A 27,220-nucleotide genomic window follows, 5' to 3' on the forward strand; every position below is an offset into this window, starting at 1 on the left:
CAGTCTCCCAAATGAATCTGCTAACAGCTTGTGCTTTAGCCTGTGTTACAACACTGAGAAATAGTGAGATGTGAGACTGCCTCTCTGGCACAAATGGAATATTTTACCCCTCTCAGTGAACCTGCTGAAGATTCATCAGCTTTTACAGCAATTACAGTTAATATGACTTGTAAGAAAACACACCTGAATTTTTTGGCAGATAATATATTTTAAAAGGCACTGTACTAAAAGTATGCTACTTCCCACTAGAAAAAGCAAATGAAATACGAATTTTCTTTGCATATTCTTAGGGCTTAATATCTGTTATGTTTATATAAACAGGATATTAGCACTGTATACCAGATCTTCCCCGATGAAGTATTGGGATCAGGACAGTTTGGTATTGTTTATGGAGGTAAGGGTTGCGGTGTTGTACAGTTGTGCTTAAAGTACAAATTTTCTTGAACGGGGGAAGTATTTGGACTCTGAAATGTTCTGTTGCAGAAATTAGCTGTCTGTTTTTTCATTTAAGAAGCATACATTCAAAAAAGTATATATTTATGTTTTGTGTTGTTGAAGTAATTTTGTAGATTGAAGCTTTCTGTCCAGTAGTGGGTCAGTGTATATCAATAGCTTCATATTCTCTGTAAATGCTAATAAAGCAAGCCCTGAAGTGAAGAAAGCTGTTCTTTTTGAGAACTGTAATGGATGAAAAAAATTATTCTTCCTTCTGTGTTCCTTTACATATTCCAGTGAGGCATTTTTTTATTGTTTTTTCAGTAGCTTGTTAGAATTGTTTCTCTTTTTATTTTCGTATTGATTTTCCTCTCTCTTTTCTCCCTTTTTCAGCAGTTTTTTGGGGGTGTATTTAGTTACAGCTGTTGTTTGAGACGGTGTGAAGTGAGAACTAACAACAAATTTCTCACTGAGGTGTATCTCTGATTCTCTGATAAACCTGGGATGTGCACTAACATGCCTAGAGGCTATCACACATTTCATTATTTGCTAGTCTGGACCTAGCCTACAACCAGCCAGTTGCAGTGAAAGATTAAGCCTACAACCAGCCAGTTGCAGAGAATGCAGCTAGTGTGTGTGTGTGTGTGTGTGTGTGTATATATATATAAGAAAATTAACTTTGAATCTATACTGTTGAAATGTAGAGCTGACTTTCTCATATGGTTTTTTTCTTACATATTTAAATGGCTTTGTCAGGAGATAGTAAGAAAAGTTCTGTTGTCAAAGGGAGGAAAGAAAAGAAATGACAGAAAATTTTTAATGTCGTATCTGCAAGCCAGCTCTGAGAACTACTTGGTTATGGCCACTTGTACAACCCATGAAAGGGGAACACTTTTCATAATTAATCATGTTAATTGATAGCGAGCTTTTGTTTTATTAATGCAGGAAAACATCGCAAAACTGGAAGAGATGTTGCCATTAAAATAATTGATAAACTAAGATTTCCAACTAAACAGGAAAGTCAACTTCGTAATGAAGTTGCCATTTTACAGGTATTTTTCTGTTCTTTTTTCATGTATTAGCTCCATTATTTATTTCTGTAAATACCAGATAATAATATAATTATTTTAATTTATTATGACTAATGATTTTGCAAAAATACTAGTATTTTTGCTGCTTATTCTCCATAAACATACAAGAACAAATGTATCGACAATGTCATGCTAGGAGTTACAATATCTGCAGTTTTAAGCACCAGGCACAATAAGGAAAATACATGTTAAACTAATTTGAAATTCATATATTTTCCTGTACTGCTTTTAGAAATTTTGTCCCTGTTGCCTACAGGTTAGGCACACAGTTTAAATTATGAAATACTGAAACATTGTCTGGTTTGGGTGGGAGTCTGAAGTGTGGATATGTAATGATAAAAGCTACTGATCATATTGAGAAATCCAGTGCTGTATTTATCTTTAATAGAATCTTCATCATCCTGGGGTTGTAAATCTGGAGTGTATGTTTGAGACACCAGAAAGAGTCTTTGTAGTTATGGAAAAACTCCATGGAGACATGCTGGAGATGATCTTGTCAAGTGAAAAGGGCAGACTGCCAGAGAGAATAACTAAGTTTTTAATTACTCAGGTAAGAAATTATTTGCAGACCTAGAAGGAGATTTGAGGTCAATTATTATCACTGTTTCTTATGTTTTCCTTTTGACATAATTTACCTGTCTGGCTTATGAAAGTCTGAGTAAAACAGGGGTGGTAAAACAGGTTTGTTTACATTACTGTACATTATCTGATAGATAGTAAATCATTAAGAGGACTTAAACCTAGACACATATAGAGCTGTTGACTGCTGGATGGAGGGGACATCAAGGTACAGTTTCTCATACAATTGAAGAATTAAGCACAAGAAAGAAAAGCACTAAAAGCAAACTGTTGAAGAACTGCACAAAGAAATTTGAGTCTGTTGAACTGCCCAGTATCAAACCCCTGCAGTTCATGCTATGCCCTGTTCACACCTGTTTTCTGTGCTGAGACTGGATCTTGCTACTTGTGACTACATAGTGGCTTCCACTATGACTTCTGTTAACAATTTGCTCTGGGGTTTATTTGAGCTTCTTGTTGTTATATTCCTGCAATATTATCATACTGCTTCTTTGGCTGCCTGAAATACTGGTTTAAATTTAGATACACACATCAGTAGTGAGCCACCTCACAGTCAGAGAAGCCCACGTTACAGCAGTCAGGATAAAAGAAAGATGCAGGAACAAACACTATTGTGGTGTTTATTATTATAAATTTATTATTTGGGGTAGAATTTAACAGGTTTCCTAGTTTCCAGGCTTTAATGGGAAAGCTGCCACCAGCTTTAGAATTTGATTTCTTCTGTTCACAGGTTCATTCTGCCTCCTCACCATCCACTGCTCTAATACAGTGGCATATTCTGCCCCTGACCAAACACAAGGAATTGAGTTAAAGCCACACAAAAAGGATGGATATCTGTTACACTGTTGCTATATTCATGTGTATATAACAGAACAGAAATACATACAAGACTCTCCATTCTTTCTCTCATCAAGAAAACACTTCAATTGGATCATATTTCTGTGAATTTAGTTGAATTTATATATGAAAGGTCATTCTGCAAATGTTACTACGTTTGAAGATTTCACACACAAAAAGTAAACAAATACCTAGAACCCAGTTTTTAAAAAATTTTTATAATGTAAACTCTTGGAGAGGGAAAAATCATATTTGATGCAGTGAAACATCAAGAAAACTCGAGGCGCACAGCATTTTGGTTTTTGTTGGGTTTTTCTTTTTTATTGTTGACATTCTTGTAAAAGGTACATTCTTGTTGGATTGTTTTTCTTCACACCAGTCCTTGCTTCTCTGGTCACTGATACTGTTCAAACAATATAAAATAACCATAATTTGATTTTTTTATTCACAGATCCTTGTTGCTTTAAGACATCTTCATTTCAAAAATATTGTTCATTGTGACCTCAAACCAGAAAATGTGTTATTGGCATCAGCTGATCCTTTCCCACAGGCAAGTAGAAAATGCCCTTCCTTAAGATAAACTGTTATAAGTAATAAGTGTTAGCAATGTTTATTTTATGTATAAATAAAATTACTAGTAACCTGTCTGCATAGAACCTTTAGATACGAAAAAGCTGATCATTTATTCAAACCCCTTTATAAAGAAGTCATGTTCAAAAATCCTTGATTCTTGTCATTTGTCTAAAATACTGAACTAGATTTTCAAGTGTGACATAGCTGCTTGTGTGATCATTTCTCATTTGCTCCAGAAAGAAAGTTATTTTTCTTAAAGTTTGGGTAGGGGTCATGAAGAACCAGAGCTTCTTTAATTTTATGAATTTAAATGCCAGGTAGATCACAGGATATTTAAATATACTTTCTGACTTGTATTTCTCATTAAAAGGTATTTTTGTCAGCTTCTGTTACCTTCAGTCTTCAGAGTTCATCTATAATCTCCCTAAATTGCCCCATATTCAAAATGAGTACTACTGATAATTTTTAAATAATATCAATAATTGGAAGGGGAGGATCTATACTGAGTTGTTGTAAGTGAGAATTTTCAAGCAGCTAAATCTGTTACTTTGTAGAACTCAGACAAGGTAGTTTGCAGAGAGGCAGAGTATAACTAGGTCCACAATGAAATAAAAGTAGAAGTTTAAGAAATAAATTCTGTCAAGTTGCTTGTTTTAGGAAAAAGCCATAGGTAAAAAAAATTTTCTCTTTTTTGTGTTCTTATGCTATGAATGAATAAGTATTACTATATATTACTACTTCCATTAGGAACCTGAGCTGTTAAACCTGTCCAAAACTGTGTTTTATTTGTGGAATTAAGGAATAGAAGAGATGCTATGGGCTGGTAATCTGGTCTACTGTTTCACTGGAATAAGAGTGTTCCTCTCAAAGAGGAGTTTAAAAAAAGTATCCTTGAAGAAACAGTAGAGATCCATCTTGCAACTAATTGATGATAAAAGTTCCTCAATTATGTATTTGATAATAAAAATAATGTATGTCTTACTACAGCATTTTTCTTTAAACAGGTAAAACTTTGTGATTTTGGCTTTGCCCGAATCATTGGAGAGAAATCATTTAGGCGTTCAGTTGTAGGAACACCAGCCTACCTTGCCCCAGAGGTTCTGAGAAACAAAGGCTATAACAGATCTCTGGATATGTGGTCAGTGGGTGTCATCATTTATGTAAGCCTCAGTGGTACCTTTCCATTCAATGAAGATGAAGACATACATGACCAAATCCAGAATGCTGCTTTCATGTATCCACCTAATCCATGGAAGGAAATTTCTCTTGAAGGTAATACCTGTTTGTGGGGCTTCTTATATAAATGCTAAAAAGAGTTAGATGTATTTTGCTTTTATATTTTGTTCCTGTATGTGATAGCATTAAAAAAATTTTTTTTTTTTAAAAATTCCAAGTAATGTAATGTGTCTGTTTTGTGCTATCAGCTGCTTTAGGCATTTCCTACAGAGCATGTATAGACTATGCATATGGTATAATCTTCTAGCATGGGATCTCTCCAGGAGGTATTGAAGGAGGCACATAACCACCTACAGATGAGATTGCTGTAGAACCTGTGGGGAGCTTCAGCTGCTGGATTGGTCTTGTGTATATTTATGTACCTCATCATTCAGCTCTATTGCATCTGCAGTCTGTTTCTTGTTCTACTTGTTCCAGTAATTGGTTTCAATAGGATGGTGTACTCTGATATCTTTGTGTGGAGAAGATAAAACTGAAGAATTCTGTAGATGAGATTTCAGGAACAGTGTGAGATGTCATACAAGACTTTCTTTATGCGGGGGGAAGAGGCTTAGCGATAACTGTGAGACCTTTGAAACTCGAGTTCTGGTCAATGGCATTAAAGACTTTTGATAAAAGACAAAAGAACGTTGTGACTAGTTCACTAGGAACATCTTTAAAGAAGGTAAATTAGTTCTATTAGAGATGTCCCTAAACACAACTGAATAGGGCATTTAACAAAATTGGCACTTCTGGTTTCACCAACATTTTCACGTACATAACATTTTCAGACAACTTGATTTTCTTTGGGATTTTTTTTTTTTTTAGTCCAGAATATTTGCAGGATTGCTTCATAAGTCTTAAAGCAAAGAAACCTTATAAGCATCAGATTCTTATATCCTTTTCTGAATTTTAATATATGCCAAAGTGAATTACAATACTAGCATTTACAATTTCTGGCATTTATAGTACAGTTTATCTGATTTTCAGGTGATGTGTTTAACATACCTGTTAAGCGTAGTCTAGAGCAGTGTGCCTAATGCTTACTGTAATATATGTTACAGCCGTGTGAGATTCTCTTCTGAAAATGCTCTGAGAGCATTGTTTGTTATTTTATCTCAGTGGCAGATGAAGTTTGAAATCTGTTGGAGAAAAAAAAAAAGCTATAAATCTGCACAATTACACACTGAAGTTCTCCTGAACCTCCACACACTTTGATATGTAAGCTGACAGAATCTGTTGGCAGCAATGCTTTATCTGTCGCTAGAGATAAGCAAACAGCAATCAACACAGGGGAAGCTGCAAGAAATTGTCTCCCACAAGTTTCTACTGTGGTAGACAGAAGATCAATTTTTGCACTCAGAGGTGAAGATTCAGTAGAGCACCTACAGAAAACTCACCTACTTGGGTGTTATCTCTCCATTTGTAGAATCACAGCCTTCATTAAGAGTTGATGGATACCAGGCTGTGAGCATGCAGAAGGGAGGGAAAAGCATTTAACAAATGACTAAATTAAAATCTGCTTATACATTGTGATTTTATTGCATATTTTGAGTTGCTAGCTGATGAACCACTCTGTTGTGCTAAATGAAAACCTAGAAAATATCTGAAGAGATTCCATTATGTCTAACACAGGCAGTTGAACTCTGGATCTCTGTCCAAGTATTAGGTGATAAGGCTGAGTTTTAGACCTCAAATTTGAATTCCAATTCTATATTACTTAGGGAAAATAAAGGAATGTTTTTCTCATGTCCTGCTCCACTCTCCTGCACAACTTGTGAGAGAGCAGGAGCTGGCCCTGTGGACGTGCTGGCTCCATCCAGTTTCTGTTACCTCTGACAATGTAGCATGATTAAAATGCAAACCTGTATCTGCTGTCCTATCACATCTAATCTGGATTACAGTTCTGAACAGTGCCATGTTAATTAATGCTGCAAATGATTGAATTATTTAGGCGAGAAACACACATTATTTTAAAGGTTTTATGAAGGATCTTCTGCATGTCTATTGCAAAGATTAGTGCTAAGGAAGGAATTGGTGCTAAGGAGCAGCGGTTTAACCTTTAGTGTCTTGTCCATGATTATTGTGACTCAGAGAACCAAATGTCTAAAACTTCTTGCAACTGTAGCTATTTCAGTGCTCTCTTCAGACCATTGCTTATGTAAAAAGTTTAATAGCTAAACTTAGTTATTGCCATCTTCTATTTTTATTGTAATCAGGAAAAAACATGTATTTGTTTGAATTTAATAGATAGTGCAGAAATTAGAGCGAATGATGCTGTGTTTACCACCGCTTTGGTTTTAATGCACACTACATGCTTTTCCTGATGCTTGCTAAACATAGCATGCTAATTTGTGAGCTGGAAGGTCGAGGGTAGCAAAACTTTAAAAGAAAAAAAGATGAGACTGGCCATATGTAAACAACGTGTCTGGAAAGGTAGCAACAGTGGTAAAGTAGCCTAAATATTCCCATTATATGTTACTTAGTCAATTACTGGCATTTAGGCAAAATTGGTTTTTAAAATTGTAAATTGCACTGATGAGGTGATAGATTCGTAAAAAACACATGACCCATAATAGTTTAAACTGCATGGTAATATAAATAACAAAGTCTAACAGATTCAGAGGAAAAGTACATGGAGGTAAGTTGTATTTTGGAGGAAAAGCATGTCATATTGTGCAGTATTGTGGTCTGTGTTAGTTTACTTTCTTGGTAGTTACTTTTTCTGTAGCATTTTCTAGCAATTCTTAAAATTCTGCAGTCACAAGACAAGAAAAAAGACAGAATATATTTGAGGATAATATTTTTTAAGTGCCTAATGTTTTTAAGTCACCATCAACAGTTGTCTTCTCTGCCAATCATTTATATGGTCTAGTCATTGACTGAGACTTCTCCTGATGTCATAACTCCTGGATTGATTTCATCAACTCTTCCTGATGAGAAATTTAGCTTTTTTGTGTAATGTTTTTGTCCTTCCTTTTCTGCATTAAAATGTAAATTATGAAAACTATGACCTTTCAGTTTTGTAGGTCTCAGATTTCTCCATAAGGAATTCTGATTTTTACCTAGGTGGTTGCATTTTTCCATCTTTTTCCAGTAGCTTCACTATTTTGAAAGAATACATCTCAAAACCTGAGTCTGTTTTTGGATGTCTAAATAGAATTGTAACACATTACTGGAGATAGGTAGTTTTTGTGGTACTTTGGGTATGTTTTAGAAAACCAGGTTTTGTTGCAGCCATTCAGCATTCCATTGCTCAGTTTGCTCTGTTTTCAATGTTTGTCAAGCCAGACTATTTCCAAATTCACTGAATTGCTGTATGACAATTTGAATTTAAATCAGTCTTCATTGTGGCGTTTTGCTAGATACTGATATAGAGGAATCTACTTACAGAGATCTTATCTATTTTATAGCTTTAAATTTCACATCTCTCAAACATGGAATCTGTTTTCAACAGCTTTAATGTTTGTTTCCAACTTTGAGCTTCCAGTCTACCAAATTTGTATAATCTCTAAAGATTTGTTTTGACTTGGCTACATGTTACAAGAAGGAAATACTGAGAGATATAAAGATAGAACTCCATGATTAATTTTGTCTCTCTACCTGTTAGTATATTTTATGTAGTGTGTCTTCACTGTGGTGCCTATTCTTTTGAACTGTATGGTCCTAAAGTGTACTATGTCAAGCTTTGGATTATTCATGGTGTGTTTCATTCTGCTGTGGTATTTTCCTAAAACATTGTATTCATAATTCTTTTTATTTCAGCTACCACCAGCGCAGCTATTACTACTGGCCTGATGGGCTGTGTGATGTGCACATCACTGATTAGGTGCTTCACATTTACTTAATACTATTAAAATAATTTGGGAAGAAAAAATGCAATTCTTATCATGCATTAAATTTGACCATGGTGTCCCTGTTACAATGTTTTGTAGTGTCATAAATAAATACCACGGCTGCCTTCGAGCCAGTATTTATTTATACTTGTTACAACATAATGTGAATAGAAACTCTGAGTGCTTGACACATTAATCAGAAAGTCACATGAATGAGTGAGTATTGACTACGAGGAGGTCAATGCATGTTACAGCTCAAAGATGCTCTCTGCTTCTGTAAACGTTTAGCTAGCTGTTGAAATGAAGGTCTTCCCTCTACTTACACATTTGCTAGGATAAATTAGTAGGAAACCTCTCTTGTAGGGATACAGCTTAGAATTGCCAAGGACTTCTTTTGAGAGTACAGCTGAATCCATGCCCCTGTAAATCTCAGACTGCTGAAGATTGTTTTATGCTAAAATAATTGCATGTACACTAGAGCATTTGTCAACAAAGCTGTATTGACCAACAGCAGGAAAGGGATTTGTGTGTATGAAAATACTGTACCTCTAGTCAAAAAACCTATTAGAAAAATCCAGGGCTTAGGAAGTCCTGGGCCTCCTGTGTTAGTGGAAGCAGCTTAAAGTTTTACAAATGATAGCAGTAAGAGTAGGTAATAATTCTAGGTGTACTTTAAAAGTTCTGAACCAATTAAAAATGTATCATTAATTTAGGACTGCTTTTTTTGATATCCTTAAGGTGATTTCTTGTTTATAACTTACATTAAAATTTTAAGTCTGTAGGGAAGGACTAAATGAATGTTTGTAATAGGGTTTTCAGATACTATGTAAACTTTTGCATTTATGTGTGGGTCACATCCTAATTGAGTTAAAGCAGTCATTCCCATGAAAAGTAATTATTGTGGTAATTTGATGCTTAGAGTGAAAATTGTGACTTTGTCTGTTCTACAGTTAATTATTTGCCATATTAATAAACTTGCATAAGCAGTTTAGAATCATGAACCTCCTGACTGTGAAGGTTCTTTCCAGTGAATTGAAGCTAGAGCGCCATCTTTTAGTAGCTAGAGCGACTACTTTTAGTAGTCATGTTGCACTTCTGCTTATATATTTATTTGTGCTTATTTCTTGAGAGGCAAGTGATAGGCAAAAGTTTCCAGGCAGAAAGAACCCTAGATAAAAAACTAAAAACAAACAGCAAAACTGGTGACAGAGACAGCAGTATTCCAGTGGCAGAACAAGCAGACTATCTGTGTAAACTGTTCTCGATTGCTCGATATTGACAATTCTAACCGTCCAGTGAAGCTGCCTTCTCACTCTCATCAGTTTTCTTCCCTGTCCTTTTTTGTGCACCTTCTCTAGTGATTTTTTGAAGACCAGTTCCTTTCTGATCTGCTCAACAAGCCATTGGCAATTTTCCCCCAAGAATACAAAGAAATATGTTATTACATGTAATACATCCTAGTCCTGAAGTGGAAAAAAGGGGCAAAGAGGTCCTCATCCTGTTGTAACTTGAGGGAGGCTGAATAGCTAAATATAATTTCATCACTTGTAAGGCTCACAGTTGTATCTGCTTCCAGTGGGTTGCAGAGAAGAAATGTAATAGAGACATTATCAATCCTCAGCGGCAGGAAGAACATTCAGTAGGTACTTGACAGTTACCAAGGCTGGGATATGTGCACCTACATTGCAGCAGTTACCAGGACAATCAATCCTGTCGTCAAGTTCTTGACCTATATTCCAAACTCACTCTACTGAGATTCATAGTAAATGATTGAAAAATGAACTCTGAAGATCATGTACACCCAAATACCACTGAAAATAATAAAGAAGTGGTAGCCCTACTAAATTCACATTCAGCACTGGCTTATATATCAAAAGACAGACTGAAGTCTTACTGTAATTCTTCTGAATTTAGGGTAAGTTGACAGTTGCAGAAGATGCTGATGTTAGGTGATACCCAGATATACTGCAGTGGGTAAGGGACTATGTTTTCCTCTTCAAAACATCAGATAAAAACAATGGTCACTACTTTTTGATATCAAAACGGTCGTGTATGACTGACTTTCCAATCTCTTCCCCATAGCTTTGAAGTTGAGAATGTCTCTTACCAATAAAGAAGATTAACAGCACTGTTTTGGAAAACAAATGAGTTTTAAGAATTATATAATCTGTCAGTAATGGTCCTATTGGATATCCACTGACTTTCTTATCCCATATCCATTTCACCAGCATTTTGAGAGGGAACACAATAAACACGAGTTAGAAAATTTACCATAACTGTACTTGATGCTAAAAGAGACAGTAGATAAGAATCTGTTTGTCCACAACAGAAAAGTAAAATTAGGACCATCTGTTCCAGGAAAAGTGGCTCTGAGCCTCTGGCAATGCTTTCTTTGTCAAAAGTCCTTAGATTTGTTTTCTCTCATTCCCACAATTGCTTTGATTTCCAAGACAGTTTTCATCACCAGGAAGTCAGGGTTGCTTTAGTGATAGTCTCCTATTGCTAAGAATAGGTTTGTCTGTCAAACTAACTGCATAAATTCAGATAGACTGCTGTGTGCATTCCCATTTTCCTGGACATTGTTTTCATTGTGCTCTTCTCCATGGCAGAAACACACATAAAGCCCAAGATGGCAAATTGAGCCTGCAGAGAGGAAGTCTCTTAATAAAGAAAAGCTTTTCCATATTGTTGTACGAAATACAATCCCAGAGGTAATTGGTTCAAAGAATTCTGTCCCATCTTGTACTCTTAAAACAGAAAAGAAGATTATTCAGCTCCTTCAATACCCAGCTGGCGACAATACCCATCTGACATGTTTCAGACCCAATGCCCCTCAGTGGTGCCATGTGTCTATGTTACTTTAAGGACCATCTTTCCCTGTCACCATGATATGAACAGAGAAATAAAGATGTCAACCAGCATGCTTTGGACATGCCAAGGGATAATGTGATGAAATGGAGAAATTGCTGGAATATTATCATTCCCTGTGGCTTGTCAGTTGTTCTGTAATAACAGTAACTTTCCACCAGCACACATGCTGAACATTTAGCACCTAATAGGATTTAACCTTTCATGATAACCTCATTTTTTTTTTTAATGTTTTTTGTAATTGCATTCAAAGCTCACCAGTCTCATTCCAGAGATTTTTCCATATGGGTCACTCATTGCAGTTCCATGTACTGGTAATTGGCTCATGGGCCTAATCCCTTCAGGAACCACAGCACACGTACCTGCAGGGTGAAAGAGTTGGGTTTGTTCAGCCTGGAGAAGTTTCCAGGGGGACCATATAGCACCTTGAGCTACCTAAAGGAGGCTACAAGAGAGCTGGAGAGACCTTTTACATGTAGTGATAGGACAAGGGCTAATTCCTCTGAACTGAAAGAGGATAGGTTTAGGTTGGTTATTAGGAAGAGGTTGCTTATTAGGAAGAAATCACTGTAAGGGTGATGATACAGTGGACAGATTGCTCAGAGAAGTTGTGGATGCCCCATCTGTGGAAGTGTTCAAGTTGGACAGGGCTTTGAGCAGTCGGGGCTAGTAGAAGGTGTCTCTGCCCATGGTAGGAGAGTTGGATCTTTAAGGACCTTTCCAGCCTAAACCATTCTGCGATTCTGTGAACCTCAGTGAACCATTGACTCCAAAACCATAGAAATTATGAAATTTGTAAAAGAAGTTTCTGAAACTGTAGTCTCTTGACTAGCATGTCTAAGCAATGCTCAGTTCAAAAGAATAGTATTGCAAGACTTGGTGACTTACAAAACCTCATTTCTCCACTCAGTGACCGGGAAGGTGCTGCTGTCAGCTAAAAGTGATACTGAAAGTCTCAAAGAAATAATATACATATATATCATTTACTGCCCACTTTTTACAACTACGATGTCTGTGTAGCTCTCTCTTTGCATGTCCTAGTTGAAACAAATACGTTTAAACTAACGTTTTCCAATATTATTTCTTTTCAGCTATTGATCTCATAAATAATTTGTTGCAAGTGAAAATGAGAAAGCGCTACAGTGTGGACAAAACGTTAAGCCACCCATGGTTACAGGTATTTCTACAAATTTCATGGTTTTACTTACGCATTTAGACTCTAAACGTATAACAAATCTTCATCTTTAAGCACAGCAGGATCTAAGAAAATCTAAAAACGTGAAGATGTTTTCAGATCCTTAGAACCTCATGCTCATTCACCAATTTACCTATAGTTTCTCATTAATTTCTGAAATACTAGATTCCAATATGAAACAGTCTCATGCTTTCAAAATACACAACAAAAATATTTTATTATATTTGTCTATTGATAAAATTATGTATATAAAAAACCCCCCTGTAGTCATTTGACTTACATTATTTCACTGCCTGGAGTTTACTCTGATTCACTTCTTATTAAAATTATTCAACAGGCTTTCACTTCACAGTCATCACAAAAACTAGTGAAATTGTATGCTTTCCAGGAAAATATATTAGCTCCATTCAACTGAATTCTTCAACTAAAAACTGAGGTGTAAGGAATTTCTAAGATGCTAGCAGCCTCTGTCTCGTGCTCAACATATGGTAATTTTTTTTTTATCCTGGCAGCAGCCAAATCACTGCAAATTCAAGGCCTAAGACAGTGCAGTGAGGAGCCGGGGCCTGTCCTACCATCCCTAAGGAGCAGGGAAGCCTGGGGACAGCCCAGGCCAGGGCATTGTGTCCCTCCCTGAGGATGAGGACAGGCTGAGGCCAGACAGATACATCAGCCTGTGAGATCTCCCAAGGGATCTTTGTTTGCATCTAAGAAAGTAATCATGGCACAGGCATGGTATAGATCAGATACATAATCCCCAATCCCAAAGGAATCTTTATCAAACCAGAAAACTGATCCTACTCTGGTATTTTATAGCTGATACTGTTTCTCAAAGTATATGGTGACCTTCTGGTATAGGAGGAAAAGGGCTGTAACCTCCCACGCTGCACCCCACCTTTCTCAGGGACATTTATCTGGAGCTTGCTTTCTTCATCTCAGATTTCCTGTCCCTCACTAGTTTTTTCCTCCAAGACTGCTCTTCTGCTCCCTGGCAACCATTCCAGAATGTATTTGCCTGAGTCTTTGGGAACCAGAAGTGTCTGGGTTAAGGTCTGCAGCAAGGATGCTGGCTGTCTCATGTGACAGGACAGGGTCCTTCTCCTCTGCATCCAATTTTATTGCTAGTGCAATAGTGAGTGGAGGTGAACTAAGATGAGGCGGTTCAGCAGCAGCTCTAGGACCAGGGATGGGATGAGTCCTCTTGTCTAGAAGAGTCCTACCTTGCAGGCTAAGGAAAGATAGAAATGGTTATTTTTCCTTACAGGGCAGGGTTACAGGGCAGTGAGACTTAATGGTGGTCTCTGAGAGGATGACTGTAGGAAATGGGCCAAAGCATATGAGATACTAAAGATGAAAGCTTTATGCATTTACAGTGTTTGGGCTTTCTGGTGCTTTGGCTAGGTGGTTAGGATTGTGTCTTAGGCTGAGACAAGATGAAGGAGAAAAAAGAAAACTGGATACAGGATCATGAGGAGAGATTAGTCTGGATGGGGCTAGGATTGGCTCTATTACTGCAGCTTCATGTGTGCTTTGGGTGGGAATAAGAAAAGAAATTATTAAACTTGTATACTTTTGACAGATGGGAGGCTGCAGAGCATGATGGTGTAAAAAGCATGAGACTCAAACTAACTTCAGCCTTATATTTGACTGTCAACAGGGAGTTCCAAACTACCTTAATGTTTAGATGTATACGTTTCTTTGAGCACACCAGTAACTGCCCAAGTTTGGAAATGGAGGTTTTTTTAGCCCAAGCTGAATTTATATTCTGCATCTACTGAGATGCAGACTCAACTGCCTTGACTATCTGATACAGATCACTAGAATGTACATGTATGACTTAAAGATGTTTCTTCTTCCTTATTCGTCTTGTGACTAGCGTGAGGAATTGCTTTACCACCATTCCTCAGTTAGACATTATGGCAATCTATACATATCTGTCCATTTTGCAAAACAACCTGTAATATCTCAATACTATACTTGTGACAGAGTTTAATAAAATTATCAAAAAATCCTCTAGAGATGAGATTTATATCTTTAGGCAGATTTCATGTTTATATATTATAAGATTTTTCGATTCTAGAGCAATAGAGATGACCCTTAGATAGCTGAGTTAATAGCACTTTGCATATTATTGATAGCAGAAGGAAATATAATTTATTTTAGGAAATCTAAAAGTAATACTGTTATTCTTTTTCAGGACTACCAAACCTGGTTAGATTTAAGGGAACTGGAATGCAAAATGGGGGAACGTTACATCACCCATGAAAGTGATGACTCCCGGTGGGAACAGTATTCAGAAGAACATGGATTGCAGTATCCAGCACACCTCATCAGCCCAAGTGCTAACCGTAACGAAAACACCAAGCTAGAAGAAGCAGAAATGAAAGCCCTCAGTGAGCGTGTCAGCATCCTTTAAGTTGCATCCCCTATAATCTGTCAAAACACTGTGGAATTAATAAATACATACGGTCAGGTTTAACGTTTGCCTTGCAGAACTGCCATTATTTTCTGTCAGATGGGAACAAAGCTGTTATGCTGTTACACTGTTGATATATCTGAGTTGCCAAGACAAATCAACAGAAACATTTTTGTGTGACCAACTGTGTTGTATTTACAAAAGTTCCCAGAAACACTAAACTTGTTATTGTGAATGATTCATGTTGTATTTAATGTATTAAAACCTGTCTCCACGGTGCCTTTGCAAACTAGTGTTTTTCTTACTTGAGCCTCATTTTGGTAAGAGAGAACTTTCCCGTGAAGATCTTGGGGGTTTTTTGTGCATTGTTAGTATTGTAATTGTAAGCAAACTCTTGAAGAGTAGACTATAACTGCTGTTCTGTGAACAACTTCTACCATTTGGATAAAAGCTTTATTTAGTGTTCTAAAAATAGGAAAGGCAAAAAAGAATGATTTGCATAGAACTGTACAGTTTCAAATCAGATAACCTGTGTGTATTTGTGTGGTTGTGCATGTAGATACGCATACACACAGTAAACTTGCTCTTAAGCCTAAATGCCTTAGTAAAATATATACTGCAGAATGTCAGTTGTATTTCCCCTTTTCTTAAAATATTCTTCTCTAATATGAATATTCTTTAATATGTAAATTCAGAAGCTAAATAACGTGTTGACTTTGTGTATGTTTTCAATAAAAGTCTTGTTAAAACAGATTCATTGATGAAACTTTCTGTTTAAAGTATTCCTGGAGTGGCCTCAGAAGTACATGGAATAAAATAATTCATCATTTAGAAGACAGTGTGGAGGTAGGTGGGAAAATGCTGCTGGATAACCTCTCTACCTATCACACATGTTTTATAAGAACCTAATTGGACTGATTTTGTATCAGGAGTTCAGTCAGGTTTGAAGCATACTGAGGGAGTTGGGAAGTTGAGGATGCATTGAAGGGAGTTTAGCTTTTCGAGAAATGTGCTGCTTCTGCTTTTCCTCTGAGTTCCACTGCACTGAAAAGGTACTGCAGATCTTTCTTGCTCTTCTTCCCCTGAAAACTTTGAAGATACTAATTGTCATTTCTAACAAATACGTAGACTGCCAACACTACGCCATTTAGTTTTAACAGTGAGAGATGTTCAGGCTGCACTATAAAAACACATGACAGAGTAAAAGATTTGGAGAAAAGCTGAAATTTATTCTACCCCATGGTCTATCTTGGCAAAAAAACAGTTCATGTATAGGTATTGAAGACTGAGGTTAAAAATGTAAAAATACATTGGATGGCAAGCAGAAGTATGCAAAGATAAGAGCTAATATCCACATATGATAAACCTTCACTGCTCAAATCTTGGCTTTTTGTTAGAATCATGAGCTCTTCAGTAGATAAATCCATTCTTTCATTGTAGAAGAGTTTTTTCCTGAGAAGATTTTTGCCAGATACATAACATAACGAAAGCCAGAAGAATTTTTCCTAGGTATTTTGCACCTCTGCTGGATAGTATGTACTGTTAAGGAAATTAAGAAAAGGCACCTCTATTCAAACAGAAAAAAAAGATATTTTAGAAAATTAAAAAGTATTGTAAAAAATTATTTATAAATATCTTCTCCTTCCTCCCTACCTTCTTTCCCTACTCCTACTGCCAAAAAAAGAAATCCTTTTCTACTTCAGTTTTTGAAGAAGGTCTCTGATAATCCTGGCCTTGTGACATCTTCTGAAGCAGCTCTTGTTGGGCAAGTTCGAATGTGTTGATTATTCTGCCATGCTGTATTTTCTGCCATGTCTATGTTTTCTGTCAGGAAGTTCCTATAAGACTGAAAATTGGCTAATGATTGGCCATTGTTTATTTTTCTTTCAGCCTTAAGCTTAATCATCAGTTGACTGTAAAGTAAACATAAAATTAGACTTGGGCTGATTATCAAATTTTCTGTCAGTAAAAGTGTATGTACTTGTGTATATTTAAAAGTAAGTCCACTTACAGGTGCCCTGGTGGACTCAACATATATATAAAGATTATACATATTCCATTCTATGAGTACTCCAGGGGTCAAGTCAAATAAACTAATTTTTCTTAAAGGAAATTAGGAAAATTACCAGAGTTGTATAGACTTGGTTCAGATGCTGATATCATGACTGCTCATAAGGAGCCAGGACTCACAAAAGTGCCTTAATTTTGTTGTGTCATTCTCTTGGTATTAATCAGTAACAGATTTAGAGCTCAGATTTCCTACTGACAAATTTAGGTGAGTTGGGATTTTATTAGTGACTTGGTTTCATTTACAATTAGTGTACCAACTCTTGAGCAAAGGTAGTTTTTAGCAACACAGATGAATTCTCAGAAATACCAAATAGCATACTGGCACTCTGTTCTTAAGCATGGACAGTAGTGTACAAATTAAGAGAGATAGCAAACCACTGCAACTTGCAACAGCATCTCTAAGAAGCTGGGTGACAAAAATAAAAACAGTGCAACTTTTAGTGAAGGAAGAAGACCACTGAGTACTTTAGCTAAACCCCAGTGTCTGCTGATTTCTTCCATCAAAATCCTCAGCATGCACATGGGTTTGCTAAGCACGGGGCTATGTTAATAAACTTTTTTGTCATGGAGCACTTTTGATAAACTGTTTGCTAACAGAGCAAAGACAAAAGTATAAATGAATTTCTATCCTGAGAAACTTTCTGACTAGCTACTTAATATGATTTCCAAGGAACTCTTATTACTAGGGGAATATTTCACTTCCTTTCCTCTCCATGCTTGTTCTGTTTTTGTGGGGGTTTTTGAGCACTGAAGCTTGCTTCATCACTTTAAGAAACTTGTGCAAATATTCATTGCTTTTCAAATAATGATCTGCCATTAGCCAATATAATACATTAAAATTTTCCCTGCTGCTGTTCAAAAATGTTGCACTGTGAAATTTGAACTGTTTGCATTTCAGCCAGCCGGATGAATTCACTGATTCCTAACTCTTAGCCTAAATGGAAACTTGCTCTTCCAGACACACCAGCATCAAAGTGTACTGAAGCAAATCTGGGGTTGTGTTGTCCTGTATAATTTTCCTTTGCTTTTTTTACTTGGGAAAAGAGAACGGTAAGCTACTCTGTGATAATATTTCCATGGCCTTTACCATTTTCCATTAGGCCAACAGTTCCTGCGCATGCATCATGGAAGTAAAACCAAGTGATTATGCTGCATATAAGTGTTGACCTGAGGATCTGTTGATGGTATTTCCTTTCCTGCTGTGCAACACTATATCCTATGCATATCAAGCACATGTGCACAGGTTATCATGTTTATTGTGTCAAAACTTAGCTGTGAAATGCAGAGAGGTATCCAACATATACTTGGAAGTCAGAACTTCTGGTTTATGTTAAGTTGCCATTTTCACTTCTACAATCCTTAGTCATTCAGATACACTTAGTTTATGCAGTGTCTTGTCCAGGTAGTTTAACTAAAACAAGGTGAGCAAAAGCATGCACTTGTGCAATTTGTACAGCTCAAGTGTCATGCAGCTGCTCAGCCACGTGTGACCGTCCATCCATCCATCCATCCATCCACATCTTCATATCACAGGAGGGAAGGGAATTCCTGCCAGTATGCCTTTCTTTGCCATTGTCTCAGATATATATCAGACCTCCTCATTCTCATCTTAGCAGGATCTCTTCAAAACCAGTTGGATATTCTACCTTCCCTGTTTTTCATCCTCCCTTTTCTTACTCCTCTAGACCTCACTCCTGAAAAGCCTTCCTAGAGATTCACCTCCCCAGGGATTAGAAAGCAGTACATCCTGTTCTCATGTCAAGGCAATAGCTATCTGTATTTTGTGTTAATAACAGTATTTTTTATTTGAGAGATGGTTTGTTTTACATTATTGGGTAAACCAACACCTTTCTGCATTTGTCCTGAATTTATCCTGGACATTGAAGTTGTAGAGGTGATGGGAAAATGTTAACAAGCTGATAAAGATACTTGGCATCCTTTCAAACTGGGGAAAAAGGAAAAAACCTTCTAGGCAAATTTTAAGAATTAATCACTAGGTAGGTTAACCCTCATATACTACTTCAGTCCATAAGACTGGGCAAAAGATCAGTTGGGTAGTTATGGATTATGGTGCAGTATTATTCAGCTAGGTCTAGCAAAATATTGGAAAAGCTCTACTTCATGCACATACTCTAGAGACTAGTACCTGTAGTTATGTAGCATCCCAAACTTAGCTAAACTTGCTACTTTCATGTAGAAACTAATTTTTTTTCCCTAGAAAAATAGGCCATAATGTATTCAACAAAGGAAAGCAGGCACCTACTGCACTGGCCACCTTCTGCCTCACCAGACCTATGGCATCTGAACTAAAATCTCATATTCCTGGGGTTTTCCCATGCATATGCCAGGTGGGAAAGAACTCAACCAAATCAAACATAAACCAGAGGAACTGTCTTGGTAGATCAGGCACTTTACAGTGGTGACAAATTTGACATGTGAATGGGATGCAATTTCACCTTGTTTTTTGATTACCTAGTTTCTAGCAGCTGGAACGAGTCAGTGCTGAAATTGGAGTCTGCTAGGTGAGCTAATATTTGTCTGTGCTTCTTGGTGGATCATTGCTTTATTTTGGTGAAGAACAGGGAGCAGACATGAAAAGAAGCATAAACTATTTTGCTGCCTAAGCACATCTACAAGCTTGAACATCAGCTGTTCACAAATAAGAATTTAATAAAAGTCTACTTCAGTTTCAGACTGAAAACTTGCTCTTTTGAAAGGTTCCATGAAATGAAATGTTTTGCTTGGGCATGCAAGCACTAAGGCCCTAAACTGAGGGAATCTATCTCTTCTGTGAGTCTGGAGAACCTGAGGCCTCACGCTGCAGAAGTCTGCCAGGCAGGGTGCCAACCAGGGGAGCTACAAGGAAAACAGGCATGATGAAAATGTGCCTTTAAGGCAAATGCCGAAATCTGTAAGCATGTGTGTGCTGCCAAAATTTGACAAAAATTGGCAGATTCTATTGAAGTATTTCTATCAAGACAAACTATTTTTCAATATAAATTTATGATACATTTGCCAACTATAACTTAAATAGTTTTCTGTATAACTTCCAAAATGAAGAGTGACTTACTGGTAATGACCTCTGACACTTTTAATGGGGACTGTTTTTTCAGAGTCCTAATAACTACCCTTTGAAAAGCAAGTAGATGTTCTGGTTCCTCTGTTGACTTAGGCATATAAAACATGAGCTATTTGAGCAGTTAGGTCACTGAATTTAATACATGGAAACTTAACTGACACATTCTTAAAAAAAATAAAAATTGACTTGAGGGACCTGGCTCACATTTACCAAGTAAACAGCTGCAGCAGTTTAAGATGTTACTGTCTCAGCCTCCAGCTGTTTGTTACTGGCCTTATAACAGAGCAAAAATAGAATATTTCGACTCTTCTGGTTGACACTCAGAAGAATCTAAGCACAGTTTTTATCTTAATGTTTAATTTAATTTGTCCAATTGTGAATTAGAGCTGTGATGCTTCATTCTGCTGGCTCTGGCGTCTGGGAAAGGGCAGGAAGGAGGCTGAGGGCATTCTGCTACTGTAGCTGAGTTTGCCAGAAGTCACGCATCCGAGTGCTTAACTGTATTTCTCAAAAGTGAATTATGTTTGCAAGCATGAATCCCTAAGGGTTTCTAGGTGTTTCAGGCTTTCTGATTTCTTCTGAAATAGGATTTAAGGTCTTCAGAGAGTAATTAGGCACTGCTGGGGTTTCTAAGCTTGCCACTTTTGCTCATGGCGTATCTCTGTGCTCACCACAGCTGATCCCTACATGTGTTATGAATAGGAATCTTAATAAAAACAATAATTAAGGTGATTTAAAAACTGCATGCTCACGTAAAATGTATGTATCCACAGGCTTTACTGTGTCATCTGCCAAAAGGAAGTACAATCAAGAATATGCATGGCACTAAGTGATGAAAAGTTAGAGCAGGCATTTGGCTCACAGCTCCAGACTGGAAAACCTCTAATAGGCAAAATGAGACCTACTAGTAAAACATAATTACTGTAGTCTTTCTAAGGGAAATAAGGAGATCTTAATAAGGAGCACTTTTTATGTTCCTGGGTTGAACTTAACTTCGCCTTTATCCTAATGGGAAGTTTTGCACATCAAGTTCCATCTGGAAAATGGGCCAGTTTAAGGTTAACTGCTTTGACTCTGATAATGGCCTCTTCATATTCATTGTGGTCTGAAAACAGCCTCTCTTGGCTAAAAAATGCAGATGTATGTATATGCGTATACGCTAACATTAAAGTTGGAAGAGTTCCTACTAAAGCAAAGAGTCATCAGGAAGTATTTATTTAAAGCTGAAATACCCCTTCTCATTCTCAGAGCTCAGTAAAACAGGAAGGAAAAATTCCATAGACTGTTGCTTTTCAAGATCACAACATTTCAGGAAATTCAGAGAAAGTTTTAGGATTAGGACGCTGAATGCGTACATAGAAATTGGGAAGACCATAAAGCAAAACTGCTGGGTATCCAGTATACCTGTTCCCCTTTTTGCAACAATTGAGATGCATAATATTTTTACGTATTCTGACAATTTATGACTATTAGCCACTTGCCTGTGAGAAAGGATACAACTGCTTGAGCTTCACAGCTGGGGTAACATAGGTTTGAATGCATGAACTGGCTTGCTCTAAACTAGCTCACATTAATAAAAAATCAGTCTCAGTACAAGAGTACCTACACAGACAGATATTAACCTAACATATCCTAGTCTTCTTGTGGATTACTGACACACGGAAAATGCAATATTCAAAAATATGCAGGAATGTACAATATTCTCAGTCAGCTTCTCATGTTTCTATATTTAGCTACATTTGTAGATGGCAAACTGACAAAGAAAGTAAATGAATGACTTGGGCACAGAGAGCAGTAACCTTGAACCCAAAGCCAATAAAAGGCAGGCATACTAAGTGATATATTCTCACCTTTCCAGTTAACTTAGATGCATCCAAAGACCATTAGATGAGATGTTCTGTGGGAGACAAAGGGTATACTGTGTCCATAAAGTGTGAATTACAATCCATTTACAAAAATATATCTTTGTCACACATTTGAAGTACTTGTAAATACACAGACTCCCTGTAACTACAACCACAGTTGCCTCAGAGGTCACAGTGCCCATAGGCTGACTGCCCAATAAAGGCACAGCCCTTGAAGTCCTAATGACAGGCACTAGTTAGTCCTGGCAGATCCATGGGTTTCCAGCCTTGTTTAGCACAAATCTCTCAGCACATTACTAACAAAGTACTGTGACAAAGCAGAATATAGTTTAATGGTATGTTAGATTAAACTTCACCTATGCATCCCCTATCCCTGTGCAAAATGTAGAGCTTGAGGTAGTAATGAATGCACACACAAAGAGACTTGTTTGTCAGTGATTGGTGATAGCAGTAAAATCCTTCACAGTGCTATATGAATAAAACGTATGGTTACATAACATAATTTACTCTTTCAATCAAGAGGACAGAGTTGTCAGTGACTGTACTAGAAATACAATTTCTTCTGTGTCTTGTTTCCCAGCCTTCCAGTCAAAACTGACCTTGTTTGTCCCTGGAAGCATCTTGTGGCTAGGCTCCAGTTCCTGGGGCAGAGGGCCCTCCCTGCCCTTCCTTTAAAAGCCTCAGGGCTTTGCCCTTGCATCCACCCAGTGCCTTCTGCATCTCACAGACCCACTGTTACCACATTTACTGTAGATCTGCTACACGTTTTTGCTTTTGAGGAGGCTCAGGCAGCTTTTGGACAGAAGGAAGGAGACTGCCTTCCAGCTCTTCCACTCTTATAGCAGACAGCATATGAAGATATTAATTCTGGGAAGGAGACAACAGAGTGAAAAGGTAAGGTACTGCAGAGGATGCAGGACTAGTATTATAAATGCTGCAATATTCTGCATGCTTAACAACTCTCCTATCACATATATTTAAAATCTTGGTTCACATACTCCTGGTTTAATTTGTTTCAAGCAGACTTATTCATGTATTCATAGCCTTAAGAGTGCTGAAATTAATTTATTACTCTAATCCTCTCTCAATATTTGCACTCTTTTGATGGCTAAGCTGGGGCTTTTACCAGTAAAATTCTATTGGCACAGCTTCTAAAGTAGACATATTTATATGAGCACAAAAGTATCTTATAACCGTAGTGGTTAAATCCCTACTCATACAAAAATAGGTATACAAGTATGAGTAGATCCAAACAATATTATCACTTGAACTAAACTCTCATAAGTAGCCCAACTTTACTGTTCAGACAAAGCCTTAGCCTCCTCTTTCAAATCTCTTTGCCAAGTAGCTGTCATCATTTTATTATGTGACGAACCATGCATTTGCCTGAAACCACCAAAGCAACCTCTTTTGAGCCAAGTGGGTAATATCACAATACTAGATTGAACTCAAACCAGTGATCAAAGACAAAAATGCCAGGGCATTGCCAATTCTCTGAGCCATCCAGTAACCATTAGCTTATGTTGTCTGATTTGCATGATAATTGTAAAATAAGAGGCTGTGTGATTTTACTCCATTATCAATATCTTTTCATACTTTCGGGGTTTTGGGATGTGGACTTGATGTTTTGTTTTTTTTTTCTTTTTAGTAGATACATATTAACAACTTCTTATTTCCAACCCACTGCAGACTTTATTTTTAAACTGTAATATTGAATAAGGAGCCATCCTCAGAGAAAAAACGAGAGCGGGGAAATTCCCCGGGACGTCCCGGCCGGGAGCGCGGCGCTCGCCGCCGCAGCCCGGAGCCCGGAGCGGGCGCAGCCCGGAGCCGGCGCAGCCCGGAGCGGGCGCAGCCCGGAGCCCGGAGCGGGCGCAGCCCGGAGCGGGCGCAGCCCGGAGCCCGGAGCGGGCGCAGCCCGGAGCGGGCGCAGCCCGGAGCCCGGAGCGGGCGCAGCCCGGAGCCGGCGCAGCCCGGAGCCGGCGCAGCCCGGAGCCCGGAGCGGGCGCAGCCCGGAGCCGGCGCAGCCCGGAGCCGGCGCAGCCCGGAGCCCGCGCAGCCCGGAGCCCGCGCAGCCCGGAGCCGGCGCAGCCGCGGCAGCCGCGCGTGTCCGTGCGTGCCTCGCCACCTCCTGGCCAGCCCCGGCACCTGCCTCGGGCGGCTCCCGGCGCAGCGGGGCCCAGACCGCTCTCAAGGCCAGCGATCGCTCTGTTTTCACAAAGCCTTAGGCATAGAGAAGTATGTAATTGCCAGCCTACCAGGGCGTTTTTAATGCGAAAACGCAGTAATTCACGTTAAGGTAGGCACTAAGTCTCCTTCTGTTTGACGTCAGAATATTTTGGAGTTTCCACTGCTGCTAATTACTCTGTGTTTCAGAACAAAAAGGTCGTCCCCCCACCCCCGCCTTCCATTTGCATAAAAAAGCTATAAATTCTTTTAAAATAATGAAGCAGATGCCAACACCTAGAAGTTACAGTACTTCTGGCAGCTTCTAGTCAGCAGAGGTTATGGAGCAGTGCTGCCAGCAACTTACAGGCAGCCACTTCCAACTAACTTATAAAATAATGCTGCATAGGAAGACTGCTGAATGTCCCACTTTCTGTTCAAAAGCATTAATCCATAAGACAGTAGTAAGATACATTCATTTAAATGATTAGCAGTTTAACTGATAATTATTGTTGGGCAAAGAGTGGCTGTGAAGTAAAAAGCTTAGCTTGCATAAAAAAATCTTTAAACAATTTGAATATAAATAAGATCCTGAAAGTTCCGTAGAAAAGTTGGGCAAAGAAAAAATATATTCATGAGTAAAAATTAATCTGGTTAATTTCTATTCAGAGAAAGAAAACACAATGTTTTTATCACTAGCTCAAAGGGATTTTTCTTTTAAATAGAGACACATATTTGGAAATGCAAGTTAAAAACCACAGCTAAACTATAATGAGATACACTTGGGAACACAAAAAGAAAGGTAGGATATTCAACTACCTACAAGTAGATATGAGCTGATTATTGCTCTTAGACTTCTTTTACCTGCTTACTTTTGACTTCTTGATATTCTTCCTGTTCGGTCCCATATATGTTTTGCTTTCAAACTTTCCAGTATGTGGCATCTAATATATATTGAAAATGTTGACAGTTTACATTTTGATTATAATGTGTCCCTAAGTATGTTTTGAGTCTCTCTTCAGCTGTTTTTTGCACAACTAGATATCCAACTGTACTGAGTAATTTAATGTATAGCTCACATCTGTCTACCATTAGAGTTACCCAAGTAAAAATTCTGCCACTTACATAATTTGACCTTTCCCAGTAGATGTGCAGTTCACCTCTGCATTCGCTTGCAAATTGTTCTGTTGTAATCCACACACTACTTGTGGCAATGTTTTCCCTATTTCTTTTACTACCATTTCAGCTTGTCTGCACATTAGGCATCACATGGTAATAGAAATAGTGTCTTCCTCTGGAATATCTTCCAGCATGGTTCTCATGGGACTGCTTCTAAAACTGGCCATGCTTGGGTTCCTTTATGAATTTATTGAATAGGACCTACTTCCAGCAAAGCCCTTCTGTTGAAGCATCTTTACACTTGTCAGGGTAAACCAGCTGCAGTCTGGAAGTGGCCAGTTTGGAACTGGATTACCTTTGCATCTCCTTCTCTTTGGCTGGGAAGATTGAGAGGAGGGCAACAGGATGGAAGCATAGAAAAACATGGACAAATAGGTGGCAAATTAAAATACAAGACTGCTTTCATCCAGTCAAAAAAACCAGAGGTTTTGGCTGATTAAACTTTGGGGTATGATAACACTGTTCAAGTACCAGGTAGAGTAAGTTTAATGCTGGCTTCTGAGCGTAGAAATGTGAAGAAAAACAAATATTACATCAAAATGGAATCTGCAACAATGAAGTCCTTACACAGAATAAATGTCCGTTCCTGCTTGTAAGTGGAGGTTACCCATACATTCAGGAGGCTGTTTCTGCAAAGGTAGCTTACCCGTCATCCTACAGAAATTTGTGTATCAAATCTAAGTGCAGTAAAAGCCAAATTCACCTTCACTAAAAATTTTTCCAGTCTACAGGCACTATATCACAGGTTACCTACTGTGTGCTTCTGAACTTTACACTATATAAGCACTTTGCAGACTTTATTTTATCGATCTTTACAGAAGTCATGTGAAGATCAAACTACCATCCCTTCTGTTATATATTCTTTCTGTTCGTATAAAGCATTGAGGTGCATCTCAGTTAAGCATCTTTTGTCACAGTAACAGCCTAGTCTGGCAGCACCAGAACAGAAAGAGATCTAAAGAAAACAAATTAACAGTACCTTAGCCACAATGCAACTGTACTAATCCTTCTGTGTCAGTGAAAGAAGTTACTGACTAAGTTCAGAAAAACTGTTTTCCCCAGCAGTATCATGGAATTAGATCCATTACTTGTATATTTCATTTATTCCACTGTGATGTCTTAATATTTCTTAGTTCAACCATGCTTTATTTCTTAGATGTTCTGAAAAGTGAGCCGTTGTAAGGCTCTGGACACTGCATTCAAACATTACTAGTCCCATTCAAAATCTGAAGACATATTTCTTATTGACTTAGGCATGCCATCAGTCTCTTCCAGTGTACAGTTCCTTTGTTTGTCAAATATTCTTAACCCGCTCTGAATTGCACTATTGCTTCCCCAAAATGTGGTGTCTTAGGACCTGCATCGGTATGCAGACTCATTGCTTTCTGTCAGCATCATCTAACTTACTTTTATATTGTTTGATATTTATGAAAGAAATAGATGAAAGCAGCTTGAGCAGGAAAAAACACAATCTTTTCCAAAAGCAGTGGGCCTATATCCTGAAAGTTCTGTTCTAAAAGACATTGCTGTTTAATAAAAGCTTGTTTCCTATTTGAATATTCCTTATTAAATAAGAAAACAAAGATCAGCAGACAGAGCAATCTAAGTTACTTTGTTTACCTCTCTTCAGGGCTGTGGTACTAAAATAAAAAGTGTAAGAAATTTGTGGGGGCAAGGATTATCTTAGCAAATTGCTACCAGGAGATGGCACTATTAACAAAATAATTTGAGTGCCCCGTATAAGTTCCTCTTTACCATCTCTACGTCTGAATGCTTTGGCAATTCCAGATGTTGTCTGAGCGTGATCCTGCAAATC

The 27,220-nt window shown here is 37.9% G+C and overlaps 1 protein-coding gene across 5 annotated transcripts in view; it reads left to right on the forward strand.

Moving 5' to 3' along the window:
• PRKD1 (protein kinase D1) overlaps positions 1-15,798 on the forward strand; it is a 119,984-nt gene extending 104,186 nt beyond the window's left edge. For 3 of the 5 annotated variants that reach the window (XM_048307399.1, XM_048307400.1, XM_048307402.1), the window contains 7 exons: positions 322-394; positions 1,381-1,487; positions 1,915-2,076; positions 3,394-3,492; positions 4,520-4,787; positions 12,526-12,611; positions 14,827-15,798. In XM_048307399.1, coding sequence (XP_048163356.1) covers positions 322-394; positions 1,381-1,487; positions 1,915-2,076; positions 3,394-3,492; positions 4,520-4,787; positions 12,526-12,611; positions 14,827-15,045 — 1,014 coding nt within the window. In that variant the 3' untranslated portion in view covers positions 15,046-15,798. Of the gene's footprint in view, positions 1-321; positions 395-1,380; positions 1,488-1,914; positions 2,077-3,393; positions 3,493-4,519; positions 4,788-8,495; positions 8,560-11,175; positions 11,278-12,525; positions 12,613-14,826 lie in introns of those variants that run through there. The other 2 variants (XM_048307401.1, XM_048307403.1) reach the window with 2 other exon arrangements.
• Positions 15,799-27,220: the final 11,422 nt, after the last annotated feature.

The sequence above is a fragment of the Corvus hawaiiensis genome, chromosome 6 (genome assembly GCF_020740725.1).
Source record: "Corvus hawaiiensis isolate bCorHaw1 chromosome 6, bCorHaw1.pri.cur, whole genome shotgun sequence".
Classification (NCBI taxonomy): Eukaryota; Metazoa; Chordata; class Aves; order Passeriformes; family Corvidae; genus Corvus; species Corvus hawaiiensis.